Below are 15,754 nucleotides of genomic sequence, written 5' to 3' on the forward strand. Positions count from 1 at the left end.
GCTGCTTAGCGTCTCTCCCGGGTTGCCTCCTTGCCGCCGATCGCACCCGCCCGAAATCCGAAAAGCTCCCAGATGGCGACGGTCACGCCGGCGCATGACAGGGGCCTTACGTGAGTTTTTTTTTTTTTTTTTTTTTTTTTTTTTGTGGCCGTCGCCGGCCGCTCGGCTGCCCACGTTTAAAAAATGAAGCTAAGCAGAGGCGGGCGAGTCCGCTTGCGGAAAAGCCGCCGGGCCAAGCACGGAAATGTTTCTTTCCTGTGAACTCAAGACGCTGGCACGGGCCCCGCGCATGAGCTCGCCCGTGTTGTTGCCGCACTTTACCTGGAAAATGGTTACGTGAACATTCGCTGATTTGTAAAAAAGGAACTTTTTGATGACTTGAATTGTTTTTGAAGTAACTTCGATTGCGAGGGACTTTTTCATTGACATTTCGCAGCAACAGCATCAAAATGGCAGCCGGTATTTTATTGGAAGTCTGTTTTTAACGGTAATGTCATTTTTGTACTTAATGTAAATACTTGTTGATGTTAAAAAAAAATATATTTTTTTCTTCTAGACTTCACTTAAAGGGATACTTGACTTACTGAACAATTTTCAGCAGTGAAAAGTGAATATTTTGTCCAGAATGAATTTGAAAGCTTCATTATTTTTTCATGTACAATTAATACCTTTAAAAACTATTTTTTTTTTCCCTCTTGCTGTCGACTGATGATGACATCACTTGAGGAAGTAGGTAACGGCCAATCATGGCTCATCGGTTTTCTGGGTTTTCTCAGTAAACTGAGCCATGATTGGTCGTTAACTACGTCCTCAGCACAGGTGATGTCATCATCAGTCGACAGCAAGAAGAAAAATTACTCTTTAAAGGTATTAATTGTACATGAAAATAATGAAGTTACCACATTAATTATAGAAAAAAATATGAACTTTTTACTGCTGAAAATAAATATGATTATTAATTAAATTAAATATAATATAATATATATATATATATATATATATATATATATATATATATATATATATATATATATATATATATATATTCTTTTTGCTTTTTTTTTTAACATGTTTTACAAACACCGGCACGGCTGTTTACGGTATTAGAGCAACAAGGAATAGTTTTACAAAACACATTTGGCACATTATTCTTGATCCATTTGGGGGAAAAAATGACAAAAATAAGCGGAACTGATTTGTTTTTCGATGTCAGTATTAAACTGCCCCCTGGTGGCCAAGGTGTGCATACCAAAAGGAGCAGCACAACGTCCATTCCATTGAAGCAACAAAAAAAAAAAAGTTGTAATTTTTTTAAAAATCCTTCACATTCTATTGTTATGACTACAGTGTTAATTATTATTATTATTATTATTATTATTATTATTATTTTATTTATTCATTTATTTTTTTAGGAGGGGTTTGGTGGGTGAAACGACACACAGAAATTCGAGTCGACCTCCGTCGAAAAGTTTAAATCTGTACTTCAGAACAATTTTGTGTCTCTTCATTTGGCCTGATTTACTGCTGCTTCTAAACCCCCCAACCTGCTTTTGTGAACCTCTTTTGTGACAACTGATCAATACATTTGACTCGACAGTTTTCCGCAAAGGCCGAAGTTGCAAGACTGATTTCCACTTCCATCTGAATTTTGGCCTGATTTACTGCCGCTTCTCTCTCTTGCTTTTGTGAACACTTGACGAGTGCCCTTCGTCTCGCGAACTTGACGTTTGGACAAGATGGATGACGGACATTAACTTTTCTTTCCCCCCTCATGACGATCCAACCAACCCGGGCATCCCGTCGACGGCTTTCGGGTCGAAATTCTTCCTGGCACGCCCGTTATACCGTTTCCCCCCCCAACCCCACCCGAGTTCAGCGAGGACATTCGAAAGTGTGGCGTGTGTATTGAAAGGCCAAATCAAACGGGAAGGCTCCAAATTGTAATGGTTCGACAAACACGCGGCCCACTTCTCATTTTTCTTCTTCGGACGGACGTGTCCGCAACTCGCCCGTGCGTCCTTTCGACTCCCTTTTGGATTGTCAACACGTGAAAATATTTTTTGTGCAAGGCCAGGACACACGCACGCACGCAAACACGCACGCAAACACGCACGCACGCACGCACGCACGCACGCCGCCTTGCTCAGGCGCTAACCGACTTTCTCCACAGGAAACGACTCAGGACTTGTCTTAAATGAGTTTGGCAATTAAACGCAGCAGAATGATTAAATGTTATTGTGACACGTTAGTGCAAGAGAGCGTACATTTGGTTTTTAAAGTATCGGATTGCTTACATGAGCCGTAAAAAAAGGAAAAATAAAGTCCAGTTTGGTAGTGGAAAGTGTGAGGACGAACTAAATCATCCGTTCCCGGGTCACAACGTTGCTTCCCTTCATAAAACATTAGGAACTGTAACAGTCCATTTTCGGCTAATATTTTAATACGCTGACTGAAAAACGGCTTGGAAAGTTCCCACTAAGTCGAAGCCACTTTAGAGAACAGAAAGAAGAAGTCACAATCAAGTTATGCCAATAAAAGTTGATTTTTTTTTTCATGTGCTGGTGAATAACATTAAGATTCTTCTCCGTAAACATTCCTGAAGCGTTTTTGTATGAATGTCCGTTCTTTTTTTAAGAATATTAGTGCCACGACTAGCTCGCCAATTAGCATGAGCGAGTCAGGCTGTAGTAGATCAAGACGATTATTTGCTCATCTATAAAATGAAGCGGAAATCGTTGTCAATTAAATCATTTTGAATCGAAAATCCATTCCGGTTAGTTATGTTGACGAGTGATGGTGGCTTATTATTTGTGAATGATTTTTTTTATGTTACGGTATTTTTTTTTCTGGTTTGGACCATCGGATCCGCGCAGGGGTTGCCAAGGTCGCGATCATCGGAGGAAATGTTGCGAGTGGGATGGTGTGAGAAGTTGTAATGTCTGACTGCTGCGGTTTTCTTCCGACTCTCCAAGATCAACTCCATTGAGGAGTCTGACTTCATGGCTTTTTCGAATGAAAACCATCAACGCGACCTTGTCACTGGTGGAACCGCGCGCTCGTGTTTGTCTGCCTTTTTCAATTTGTTCCCCGCCTGGTTTATTTTGCACTTATCTGTCACCAAACATCATATCGAGACCCACCGCGCGGGGCCCATTTGCTGTAATAAAGTGAACTCATTCTGAAAAATGGCGCTGTTGACCATTCGGCAGCCAACTTTGATCTTTTTTTTTTTTTTTTCCTGTTATGCTTCAAGAGGCGCCCGCTGTGATTCTTGGCCCGCGCCTTGTTTTCTATATAAATGACACACAAAGAAAGCTTAAGAGGTGTTTTTCTCAAGGGCTCCTTCGCCCGCGTTCGCTCTCGGCCGGCGCTGGAAAAGCTGAACTGTGCTTCAAGTGCGGTATTAAAGTGCGGTTTTGCGGGGGGGGCGTGGCGCACGCAGAAGCGTTCCGAGGAATCGCCGCGTGAAGGACAAGTCGGGGGAGCCGCAATGCCGCCTCAAACCGCCGTCCACCGGCGGCCGCAACCGCACCAACACGGGCCCGCCGGCCGGCGTGCGTCCGTCACGAGGGCCGCTGGCGTTCGGCGGCGCTTCGGACAGTAACGTCGAATTCCCCTGCCCGTTATACACCAACACAAGCACTTATCTGTATTTGGACTGATTTTGCAAAGGCCCACCGAATATTGTGTTCTTTTGCTGTAATAACATGGAACCTACCAAAAGAAAGATTAGTCTCGTCTTTCATTAGGAAAGAAAAAAGTATATTTTTCTATCCGTTTCCGTTTTGCAGCAATCAGCATTAGAATATAGCTAAGTTTCGTCGATATTCACATTCCTGGTGAAAACAATGTCAAAAAGAGATTGTTGCAACACAGCCCTGGTTGATCTCTTATACTCTGCTGCCACCCGCTGGCTGTTTTTGTAAGCACTACATTTGCTACAAGTGCTCTCTTTAGTTCGGAGGCTGCATCAAAGCCTTCTGTGTGCTCTAGCATAAAAATAAATAAATAAAAAAGTGTAAATATGTTTTTGAGACCATGGTCATATTTAAAATTGAACGTATTTATACGTTTTTGGAGCAATAACTCAACTTAAATAATTACAATATTTTTGTCACACTCCTTCAATTGTAGTATGTGTACTTTGGCCACCTGGGGGCAGTATAAGACAGACTGACTGACTGCCAGACAGACAGATACACTAGAGTAACCCCACTTTCATCACAGTTCCAGTTTCTTGGTCCACTATTTCACGATATTTTTTTTTAGTACAGTATATAACTGTTTGGATCAGCTAATTGTATATTTTGGGTGTAATTCCACTGTTGACCACAAGATGGCTGCAGGAAGTTGTTCAAGCCTCTGTCATCCTGCTTTTTACACCTACACAAAGCGAAGTATTTCATAATGTACCTCATTGGGCATGATTATTTGTGTATATTTTGAGTTAGTTTCGAAAAACAGTATGTTTACTGTAAACACATAGATGGATCCATACATTGTAATACTGTCCTGTCCTTTGGTCTTGCACTCACTCAAAATATTTTTTTGAAACATGCTTGTATTATTTTTCAGTGTGTTTAAAGACATTTTTAAAAAAGTGCTTTAAAGGCTATTAAAAACAAAACCTTCGGAGTATTTGTAACAGATTAATGGCATCTCCATTCATTTGACTGGGGAAAGATGATTTGCCATAAGATTGAGTTATGAGCATGGTCACAAAATAGAGATTAGTTGACTTCTTAGAAAGTGACGTAAAATAAAATCATTATACGAGTAAAATGCCAATTTTCTGTAGCTACAAGTGCTCTAAAGTTTGTGTACATTAACACAAACAACACATCCCCTTTTCTCTGGAACTGAATTAATCATCCGCTTATTCATGTCAGACAAGGTATTAATTCATAAATATTGGCCAGATCTGTAATTCACGATTTGTTATTGTAGAGGTTTCCTCCGGCCACTAGGGGTCACTGGGGTACTGAGTTTGTTGTGTTGCCTCGCGGCAGCAGTTCTCCATTTTGGTGTGCTGCCGACAGGACACGTTGTTACAGTGCTGCCGACTTCATGTTGAGCTGCTGACGTTGTTCATGTGAGTCTAATTAATGTTTAATGTGTGATTATCAGTTAGGTGGTGATTCTTAATGTTGTCCACCTGTTTTATGTAAGTATAGCCATTATATGTTTGTGCCTCTGCAGGGCTCCTTCATCGCTGTCAATAAATGATATTTGACATTGAGGAGTGTGTTTCTTCAGTTATATACTATTATATGTGCACGGAAGATAAACAGTGTTGAAGGAACGGTGTCGTGGAGGCAGCCATTTTAAAAACGCGACTCGTACTGCTCTCTGCTGGTCAAATGATAAGACTACAACTCAACATGTTTCCTGCGTGCATACAAAAGAAAACCAGTAGTGGCCGTTTATGTGTTTATTTGTTTTATTTTACTTCCACACTTTATATTTATGGACAAAAAAAACATGGTTTAAAAAGACAGAAACTTGTGGATGCAAACAAAAGGGCCGACCGAGCAGCCAGCAGCGGCGACAACCGCCATTTGGTCCAAGTCACGAAGGCGTCCTTCGTGGTTATATTACATTGGCGTTTGTGTTTCGAAACACGCTCCCCGGGTAAATCCGAACCCCCAACAGTTGCCGTGATTGAACCATATTATCTCGGGCACTTTTCTTTCTTTGTGGCGGGCGGCGGAGGCCCAGTCAGAGCGTTCCATTCATAGCGAACCAATCAGCGTCGCGCTTACTGACGCCGCTCGACCAATGGCGCAGCGTCGTGCTTCCGGGTCGCTCCGACCGAAGATAGACAAGAAGAGGCGAGTGGGCCGGTTGGAAGCTAACTGCTAACATCCGTTTCATTGCAACTTTAGTCTTTAGCGAGCTTTTTTTCTAGGGGAGAAAACGCGCGCAGTCGCCTTGGAAAAATACAAACTAGCCGACAATATTGCGTCGGGTCGGCTAAAAGGTTCAACGCGTGGCTTTATTTGTCTACATTAGTGCGCCTCCAGCTAGCATAAGCGGCTAAGCTAAGCTAGGCTAGGCGCCACTCAATCCTGTTTGACAACAAGGCGCTCGGGTCACGTTGCGGTTCCGTTATCCGCTAACGCGCGTCCAACTCAAAAAACAAAACAAAACAAAAAACATGGCGGAATTCCTGGAAGACCCGTCGGTTCTGACGAAAGACAAGTTGAAGAACGAACTGGCGGCGAACAACGTGGCGCTGCCGAGCGGCGAGCACAAGAAAGAAGTGTACGTGCAGCTCTATTTGAAGAACTTGACGGCGCAGAACAACAAGAGCAGCCCGCCCGCCGACATCTTCTCCAGCGACGACGACGAGATGCCCACCCCGGTGGTCTCCAACAAAAGCCGATCCGGGAGAGTGAGTCCTGCCAAACGTGCACTGATTTATTTATTTATTTATTTATTTTTGAACCACGCGCCACGTTTTGATGTCGAATGTTTGTTGTTGTGCAGAAAGCCACCAAAAAGACGGACAAGCCTCGCTTCGAGGTGGAGGTGACGGAACTCACCGATGACGACCTGAGATCGCATCTAGCCAAGTATGGGGTCGACGTGGGTCCCGTCGTGGGTAAGTTCGTTGAAAGCAAACACCGGAAGCCCAAAATCGACTTCACTTTGCTTTATGTACATTGTATGAGGCTGAAAAGACGCGTGGAAGCTTCACCTTGTAGGGCACGCTTTAGTTTTGGATGAATCATATTTCTTTTCCATCATAAATAATAAGAATTCAAACTTGGGAAACACATTGATGCCATACATTAAAAACAAGTTCAATCTACCGCAATAAGGTCATGAATGTTACATTTTAATTAGTGACGAGTTTCATATTTGAAAGAGAAGTTATAAGTGATAAGTTTGACATGTATTATAATTATTATTATTAACTGGTGTTTAACTGAGGCATTTCTTAACACAAGTCCAGTCCTATTATAAAATTATATTTAAGGGGGCCTGGGGTGACCCCAGGGATGTTTTTTGTTTTTATTTATTGTTATTGTTGTTATCATTATTATTATTATTATTATTATTATTATTATTATTATTATTATTACTATTAATAAGTGGTGTTTAACTGTGGAATTTCTTAACACAGCAGTATTATAAAATTATATTTAAAGGGGTCTGGGGTGACCTCGGGGATGGTTTTTTATTATTATTATTATTTTATTATAATTGTATTATTAATATTGTTACTATTAATAAGTGTTGTTTAACTGTGGTATTTCTTAACACAAATCCAGTCCTATTATACAATTATATTTCAGGGGGCCTGAGGTGACCTCAGGGAGCCCTCCCCCTTTGTGTAATTTCTTGCGAAATTATTTGCTATCAACTATTAAAGCTGCTGAATGCTGCAAATTCAATTTGGAATCGCTACTGCCACCTGTGGCCAAAAAGTGAAACTACACAGTGCTCACACCCTCGTTTTACGTACGCAATGCGCGCGATGACGTCACGTCCGCAGACAGAGGGCGGGAGATTCGAACCCGAATCCAGTGTGAAAACAAGTAGCCAAGACGCTTGCAGGAGTGCCCATTGTGAATTACTGAGGTGATAAAATGCTCATTACAATTACAATTTATCATTTCAAAAGCCAGCTTTGGTGCGTTTGTGCGTTTGCAGCCTCGTCGCGCAAACTGTACGAGAAGAAGCTGCAGAAGCTTCTGGAAGAGGCGTTGGCAGATGCCGACGCCCCCGCCGACGTCACCGTCCTCCCCAAAGCCGACGCCAACCAGAACGGCAACACCAACTCCGACCAGTACAGCGACAAGGAAGATGGTGACTGTTTTATTCAAAAAAATGTAATCGCCTGACACCCCAAGTATATTCTGATTTTTGCATATGTTTCAGAGGAAACTGGCCACACCGAAGCCGAGCCAGTCCCCGTCGTGGAGAAGGCCGTGCGCAGCCGAGGGAAAACTCCGGTCACGGTGCGGACCGGCAGCAGACGGCAAACCAAGGTGAAGGCGGCAAATGCCGCAGTATGTTGACGTTTTTGGTGGTGGCGGCGGTGGCATCAAATGGTTGCAAAAATCTTTCTTGTGGCAGGTGGTGGAGGAGGTAGCGGTCGCTGAAGGAACTCCCCTCAAGATCAGCGAGAGCGTGGTGGAAGATATCCTGGCCAACGAAATCAGCACGCCGACGGGCTTCAGGTAGCTGGACAGGAAGCTTTATAAAAAATAAAAATAAATTCTGTTTTTGATTTTTGTATATTTCATAGGATATGTTTATTTTTAACATGGATTTTTTTTAAAGAAAAACTATCTTTATCTGCTGCTTTTCCACAATGATTTTTGTGTACAGTGATACCTCGGCTCACGAACTTAATTGGTTCCCAGAGAGTGTGTGTAAGCCGAAAAGTTCTTCTTCCGAACATTTATTTCCCATAAGAAACCATTCAAATGAGAATAATCCGTTCCCAGGTCCCTATAAAACATAATTTTCTACTAAATAAGCCTTAAAACTACACAAAAATATACCTTATTTTATGTATAATAAATGTGCTATTGTATTGTAATTAAAGAAATGAATTGTACTGTATAATAAAGTCGTTTTATTTTACTTTGTGATGGTAGTTCTTAAGGATAGTAGCAATGGTAGACTTACTTCATTCGCGAGCGTTTCACCGCGTCGAGTGTTTATGGAACGGTTGTCGCTCATTCGCACTTTCGTGCTCACCGGAGCGGAGGAGGCGTGTCCCTTGGTGAACAAGGAAGTGGAGCACTTTAGCGAGTCAACAAAAAGTGAGCACCGCCAACTACTTTCACCTCTTTCCTGGGACTAAACAGCCGTGGCACGATTTTCTCCTTTTTTGAGGTACGTGATGGCACTTTCGCTTTTTTTTAGTGGCGCCAACTCCATTGACTACAATGCAAACGCGCCGCCGAATCGCCGTCCCTCGCTGGTAAGCATTCGGCTTAACACTAGCCTGTGGTGGGGTCTTTTTCGCTCCCATAATAGCAAAAGTACACTCAAAATGTCTATTAAACACAAACCGCGTCCGCACTAAAAGAAAGGGGGTGACGAACTGGGACGCCGTGAGCGTGCGTAAGCTTCTCGTGGCCGCCACCGTGGTGCCGTTCGACCGCGTGGTTTGGTTCGTCCGCCGAAAAGTAGTTCGTCAGCAGAGACTAAATTCTCGCAAATTTAATGTTCGTGAGGCGAAAAGTTCGTGAGCTGAAGCCGAGGTATCACTGTACTTAACTCATTCACTGCCAGTCATTATAGAAAATTTTTACATTTCCAATACTCACGTGATATTACATTCAATAATTATATATAAACCGAATCTACCAAATAACAGAATAGACTCCCTACTTTTTGTCCCGTCCCGTTCTATTATAATTGACAGTAGAAAAATGTAGGTTTGCCAAAATACAGCCATTTCTCCCATGGACTCTGAAACTGTGTTTATTTCCTATAAAATGGGGCAATGATGTCATCTACCGGTGGTTGGGCATCAGTAAAGTTGTTTCCAAGTTTGATATTTCCAGTGGAGCATGCTCAGATTCGCCCGCATTTAGCACCGCTCTAAAAAATACAATTGACAAGTATACTTGTCAAAGGCAGTGAATGAGTTTTAAGTGTTTGATTTTTTTAGGTGATTTTTTTCACTTTCATTTTCTTTTAAAAAAGGAAAACACATTTTTTATTTATTTTTTTCATTTTTGTTTTTAAACAATTAAGTTTAAAAAAACACAAGGTTAATTTCATTAAAAAAAAAAAACATTTTACGTTTCTTTTTTTATTATTACATTCAAAATTTGTTTAAAATAAAATATATGGCATCAGATGTAATAAAATATTTTATTTTTAACTAGTTTTGGCTTTACCTTTTGCTTTTTGTACATGTAAAAAATCTTTAAAATTGTTTAAAAAAAATAAACATGCATATAAAATAGGCAAAAATTTTGTTTACTTTTTTAATGAGTTTATTTTTTGCTTTTTTAACCCTTTTTTTTTTTTTTTTTTTTTTTTTTTTTTAATCCTGTGTTTTTTGGAGTGACTTTATTGGTTTATTTTTTGCCTTACCAGCAGCACTCCCACAGGCACGACGAGGTCATGACGACGAAAAGGCGTAAGTTGATATTTGAACGCTGACTTCCGTTTGTGTGCGCCCCACAGCGCCTCCTGCAGGCGTCCCATCCGAGGAGCGGCGGGCCGACCGCTCAAGGCCAGCGACTACTGGCTGGACGAGTCGCGCGTGCGCTACAGCGTCCGCACCGAGAACCGCTCCTACTCCGAGTCCTTCTCCAGGGGGGCGGGCGTGGCGGCCTCGCCGCCCGCCATCGGCAAAGCCCCGGCGCGCCGCCGCCGCGTCCTCGCCTTCCTGTTGAAGCTCACCCTCCTCCTTGTGGCGCTGGCGTGCGGCGCGCTTTACCTGGTCTACAACCACGCGGAGGCGGCGGGCTTCCTCCCGGACGGCGTGCTGGAGAGTTTACGCGACGTGGCCCAGAATGTCAGCGCCTACCTGGGCCTCGGCGACAAGTGAAAGGCGTAAGGTCTCGCTCGCCTTCGGCCGCTGCCGCGCTCGCAGAACTGCGTTCAAACCACACCGAACAAAAAACTGGTCCTCAAAACCACCTTGCGACACAAGCTGGCTTCGAGCCGCATTCGATTCAAGTGGGTTCAAACCAGGTTCATCAAAAGTGCGTTTGAACCACATTCAACAGAAGTGGGCACAAGTGGATTCAAACCACATTGAACAAACCTGAGTTTCAAAGCACTTTTGACAAAACTGGTTTCAAACCATTTTTTTCAAAACTGGCTTCAAAATGCTTTTGACAAAACTGGCTTGAAACTGACACTCGACACAAGTAGACACATTGAACAAAACCAGAATCAAACCGAAAAGAGTGGCTGCAAACCCCTTTTCACAAAACTGGTTTTAAACCAATTTTGACAAAATTGGCTTCTGGTTTGAAACTGACACTCGACACAAGTAGATTCAAACCACATTGAACAAAACCGGATTCAAACCGCTTTGGAAAAGAGTGGCTGAAAACCGCTTTTCACAAAACTGGTTTCAAACCATTTTTGACAAAATTGGCTGCAAAATGCTCCTGACAAAACTGGTTTGAAACTGACACTCGACACAAGTAGATTCAAACCACATTGAACAAAACCAGATTCAAACTGCTTTGGAAAAGCGGCTGCAAACCGCTTTTCACAAAACTGGTTTGAAACTCACACTCGGCACAAGTGGATTCAAACCACATTGAACAAAAACCGGATTCAAACCGCTTTTGAAAAGAGTGGCTGCAAACTGCTTTTGACAAAACTGGTTTCAAACCAGTTTTTGACAAAATTGGCTTCAAAATGCTTTTGACAAAACTGGTTTCAAAGCACTTTTGACAAAATTGGCTTCAAAATACCTTTGAGAAAACTGATGTGAAACTGACACTCGACACAAATAGATTCAAACCACATTGTACAAAACTGGATTCAAACTGCTCTGGAAAAGGGGCTGCAAACCGCTCTTCACAAAACTGGTTTCAAACCAGTTTTGTCAATATTGGCTTCAAAAGACTTTTGGCGAAACTGGTTTGAAGCTGCTTTTGTCAAAAGTAGCCACAAAGTAAACTCTTGTCAAAAGTGGCTTCAAACTAGCTAAGTGGACCACAAAAATAAGTTGATAAAAAAGTTTGTGACTCAACTATAATGTTTTTAAAACCATATTTGCGACTTCAGGAACCGACGTTTGGCCATTTGCGTGTTTACTGCACTCCAGCAACAAATGGTCTAACATGAAAAAGATTCCAATGTTTGGGGTCACTTTAAACTCAAAAAGGATCGATCGATGCATTTGATTGACTAATCGACAGGACAATCGATTCTAAACAGATTCAGTAATGTCCGTAACAAAATCTGGTTTCAACCCACTTTGAACAAAACTGATTTGTCCACCTGGTCGGTGGGTCACATGGGATCACAGAGCCCAACTTCATACCCGTCACGTGCAGCGCAGCCGACAGGTGGCGCCACCACAGACTGATTTTCAAGTCCTTTTGATTTTCTTTTTTTTTTCTTTTTCTTTTTTTTTTTTAACCTGTGAATCGTGGTCTTTACGTGTAAGTAGAATTGAGTGGAGAGGGCCAGTTAAACACCCCTGCATGGTTGTAGTTTTTTTTTTTTTTTTTTTTTCTCATGGCCATCTTTGTAGTTTTGTGAGTGACACGACGCCGCCGTTCCCCGACAAGTGAGGTGCCCCGCACAAAATGTCCGCCCGAGTTTGTAGCCTAGTTAGCGTTGGCTAGCCTGCCCGGTGGTTCGCTCGGGTAGCAAATTGCCAGTAAAATTGCGGTTACTAAAAATAATCTTTTTTTTTTCCACGGAAAATTTCTCACTTTGGAAATTTCCGTACTTTTGCAATCTTCGGTGTTTACCAACATTTATTGAGCCAAGGTGCACGGATTACATGTCACAAGAAGTATTGTCAGGTTTACCTGTTTGCCATTTATTAAACACAACAAAAAGGAGAGAAGACAGTTCAGAGAGAGGAGAGGAACTGACTGATACAATTCACTCCTGCACTCTCTGAAGAATCCTCTCCTCACCCTCTCTTTTTATTTGGTTTCCACGCCCCGAGTTCCATCGGTGTTATGCACAATGACAACATTGTCACTTCAAGGCGATTGAAATACATGTGAATGGGAATAATTGTACACAAATAGTGGAACTTCGGTTTTCGTGGTGAACCTTTTTCCCAGAAAGTCAAAAATTATGGACGTCATCACAATATTCTAATTTTCTGAGAGTCCTGTAGTTTTACAAACGGGAACCAGCGGGAAATATAAATGGCGAGTCAAGTGTATTAATGAACACAAGAAATTGTCGTGATTCTCGGATATTTTTTATTTTTTTAATTGAACTTTGTTGTATTGTGGAAAAAGTTTTCAACAGACGGGAGGTGTTATTTTAATAACTTTAAATTTGCTGCAAAAAGGTAACTTTTTTTTTTTTTTTTTTTTTTTTTTCAAACTTCAAACGGGGATATGAGCGTTGGCGTAACTTCCTGTCAAAAGTCGGGCCTTCAAAAATAAAAGCATAAAAGTAGCCCTGCGCGTTTGTGTAACTTCCTGTCAAGATTCGGGCCTCCAAAATAAAAGCATGCCAGTAGATCTGCGCGTTGGCGTAACTTCCTGTCAAAACTCGGGCCCTTCAAAATAAAAGCGTTGCAGTAGATATGCGTTTTTGTGTAACTTCCTGTCAGAAGTCGGGCCTTCAAAATAAAAGCGTGACAGTAAATGAACCGTTTCAAAGCACTTTGTCATAATATTGCATCAGATTAATATGGCGCTTTTTGCTTTTGCACACTCAAAGCGCTTAATGACGTAATAATGAACGTGCAGCAATTTCTGGGAAATGAATGATTGTTTATTTTTCTATAAAAAAAAAAAATGTATGTGGGGGGAATGGGAAGAATGGAGGGCATTCGAAAGCCGAGGTTCCACCGCATTGTTGTTGTATGAATGCCAACAGGTGGATTTGATATTCCGCCATCTAGTGGAGGAAGTTGTAATAGTCGCGCCTGTCACTGTACGTCAGCAATGACAACTTGACTTGTAGGAAATATAAATGCGAACTTTCGGACCAATGAAGTGAAACGGGATCACGAGTCATGTGACTCGTCGTCTCCATGGTGCTGGCCGAAATCGGGTGCCACTTAAACGGCCCGACACTTTTTTTCTCGATTCTTTCACAGCTCGGCCGGTGTGTCTTTTTTTTTTTTTTGTTTTTTTTTTTTTGTTGTTGTAGTGCTGTTTTTGTGCTATTTTTTTATTTTTGGTTGTTTGCGCTATTTTGAATTTGCTTCCAACTCACGACTTCGTCCCGCACTGCCGGCATTTGCCACCAGGACGTCACAAACGCCTCGCCCATTTTTTTGTTTTGTTTTTTCTCAATCCAGCATCGGCACCCAGCGACGACTTCAACTTGAGCTAATTGACCCGTTTCAACGCTCCAGCCAGGATGAGGGAATAATGAGCCTCTATTTTGATTTTTTTTGTTTTTGTTTTTCCGAGCACCCTTGCAGGTAATGCCGCAAAAAAAAAAAAAAAAAAAAGCAATATGGAAGACTCTTACGCACGAGTGACTCCAAAAGTTCTTAATTTGACTTTTGACCGTCAATTTCATCATTTCCAGGCAGCTTCCCCACAATGGACACAAAATATTATTATTGGAGTCATGTGGGTATGGATTTTTAATCGTATTTATGATCAATTAGGCAGTGTATCAGAAATAAACGTCATCCTTAGCACATGTTCTCTTCTGTTGTCTTTTTTTTTTTTTTTAACTAGGGTTATAGTTTTGGAATTTTTCATTTTAGTTAGTTTTTATTTAAATCGTTTTAATTAGTTTTCAGGGTGTTTTTTTAATTTTTTTATTAGTTTATTTAATAAATGCTTAGTTTTAGTTTAGTTTCAGTATTAGTTTTAGTTGTGTGTATTACTTGTGCACAATATTTAAAAAAAAAAAAAAAAAAAATCACCATGGGAGCGATGTCATCTTTTGGTGCTTTTCTATTGGCTGCTGCTCGATGATGTCATTTCTGTGACTCACTTTCAAACGTCCTTATTCTGGTTCATATCAAAATAAATTGACTTAAAAATAATAATTACCAAAAGATGAAAATGAAGGACATTTTTTGCTATAATTATTGTCAGTTTTGTAACCATAAATTGTAGTTTCAGTTAGTTTCTGTTTTTTAAAAAAGCATTTTCATTTTATTTCGTGAACAGATTTTAGTTTTACTTTTTTGTTGAGTTTTAGTTGCCTCAAATAATAACCTGCGAATAGGAGTCATAATTTGTGTTGGCCGGCCTGGGAAGAGAAGACGAAGCGGCTCGGGACGGAGGCAAGTTTGGTGATATTGGCTTGATGGGAAATTTCAGCACAGGTGTAAAAAAATGCATTCTAACCTTTTACAGGTGACCTTCATTTGACCTTGCGTAAAGATTTGGTGCTCATCAATGGCCATTTTTTTTCTTGATGATGTCTGAAGTCTCATCAAGGTACAGTATTAAAAAAAAAAAAAACAATATCCCCAACTTTGTACGAGTTGTTTATATGTTGTTTTTACCTGTCAGGTGAGCCGGCGGAGCGACACCTTGGAAAGGGGGCGGAGAGGCTTACGGGGAATTAATTGTGACAGGCTGCAGGCGGCGCAGACAAACAAACAAACGAGCGAGCGAGCGAGAGGGACGAAAGCGTGGCCGGCGTCGTCCGCCTCGACCTGTCGGACGACGAGGCGGCGCGACTGCGGGCCAGCCGCAAGGAGCTGCGCGACCTGTGAGCGGCCTGCGGGGGGAGCTGGAGGGCACGTTGTAGAAAGCACACACGACTGGCGCGACGTGTGTTAGAGGGCGTGGCTTTTAAGAGGTCATTTGGGGCCTGGTGAGTGTCAAGGTGAGCTGTGGGTGACAGCAGCTGCAGTGAGTATTTTTGTTTTATCGTTCTACTGGCCTTCAATAAAAAGATAAAAAGTGCATTGATGAATTTGTGGGTGGGGCTGGAGATTTATCATTTGGCAGCCTTACAGAGTAATGGAAGGATCAAAGGAAGGATAGATGAAGCAAGGTGAAATCCGACACCAATTAGGCATTACCCTCCCAAAAAAAAAAACAGTAAAAGTTTTTTCGTTTGTTTTTGAGAGCTCAGTATTATTCATTTGGCAGCCTTACAGAGTAACAGAAGGATCAAAGGAAGGATAGATGAA

The 15,754-nt window shown here is 41.7% G+C and overlaps 1 protein-coding gene across 3 annotated transcripts in view; it reads left to right on the plus strand.

Moving 5' to 3' along the window:
- tmpob (thymopoietin b) overlaps nt 1-14,296 on the plus strand; it is a 46,330-nt gene extending 32,034 nt beyond the window's left edge. The window contains exons 1-7 of one of the 3 annotated variants that reach the window (XM_077517721.1): nt 1,136-6,394; nt 6,490-6,604; nt 7,660-7,815; nt 7,888-7,997; nt 8,086-8,189; nt 10,162-10,533; nt 13,946-14,296. In XM_077517721.1, coding sequence (XP_077373847.1) covers nt 6,158-6,394; nt 6,490-6,604; nt 7,660-7,815; nt 7,888-7,997; nt 8,086-8,189; nt 10,162-10,528 — 1,089 coding nt within the window. In that variant the 5' untranslated portion in view covers nt 1,136-6,157 and the 3' untranslated portion in view covers nt 10,529-10,533; nt 13,946-14,296. Of the gene's footprint in view, nt 1-1,135; nt 6,395-6,489; nt 6,605-7,659; nt 7,816-7,887; nt 7,998-8,085; nt 8,190-10,161 lie in introns of those variants that run through there. The other 2 variants (XM_077517720.1, XM_077517718.1) reach the window with 2 other exon arrangements.
- Nucleotides 14,297-15,754: the final 1,458 nt, after the last annotated feature.

The sequence above is a fragment of the Festucalex cinctus genome, chromosome 3 (assembly GCF_051991245.1).
Source record: "Festucalex cinctus isolate MCC-2025b chromosome 3, RoL_Fcin_1.0, whole genome shotgun sequence".
NCBI classification, from domain to species: Eukaryota; Metazoa; Chordata; class Actinopteri; order Syngnathiformes; family Syngnathidae; genus Festucalex; species Festucalex cinctus.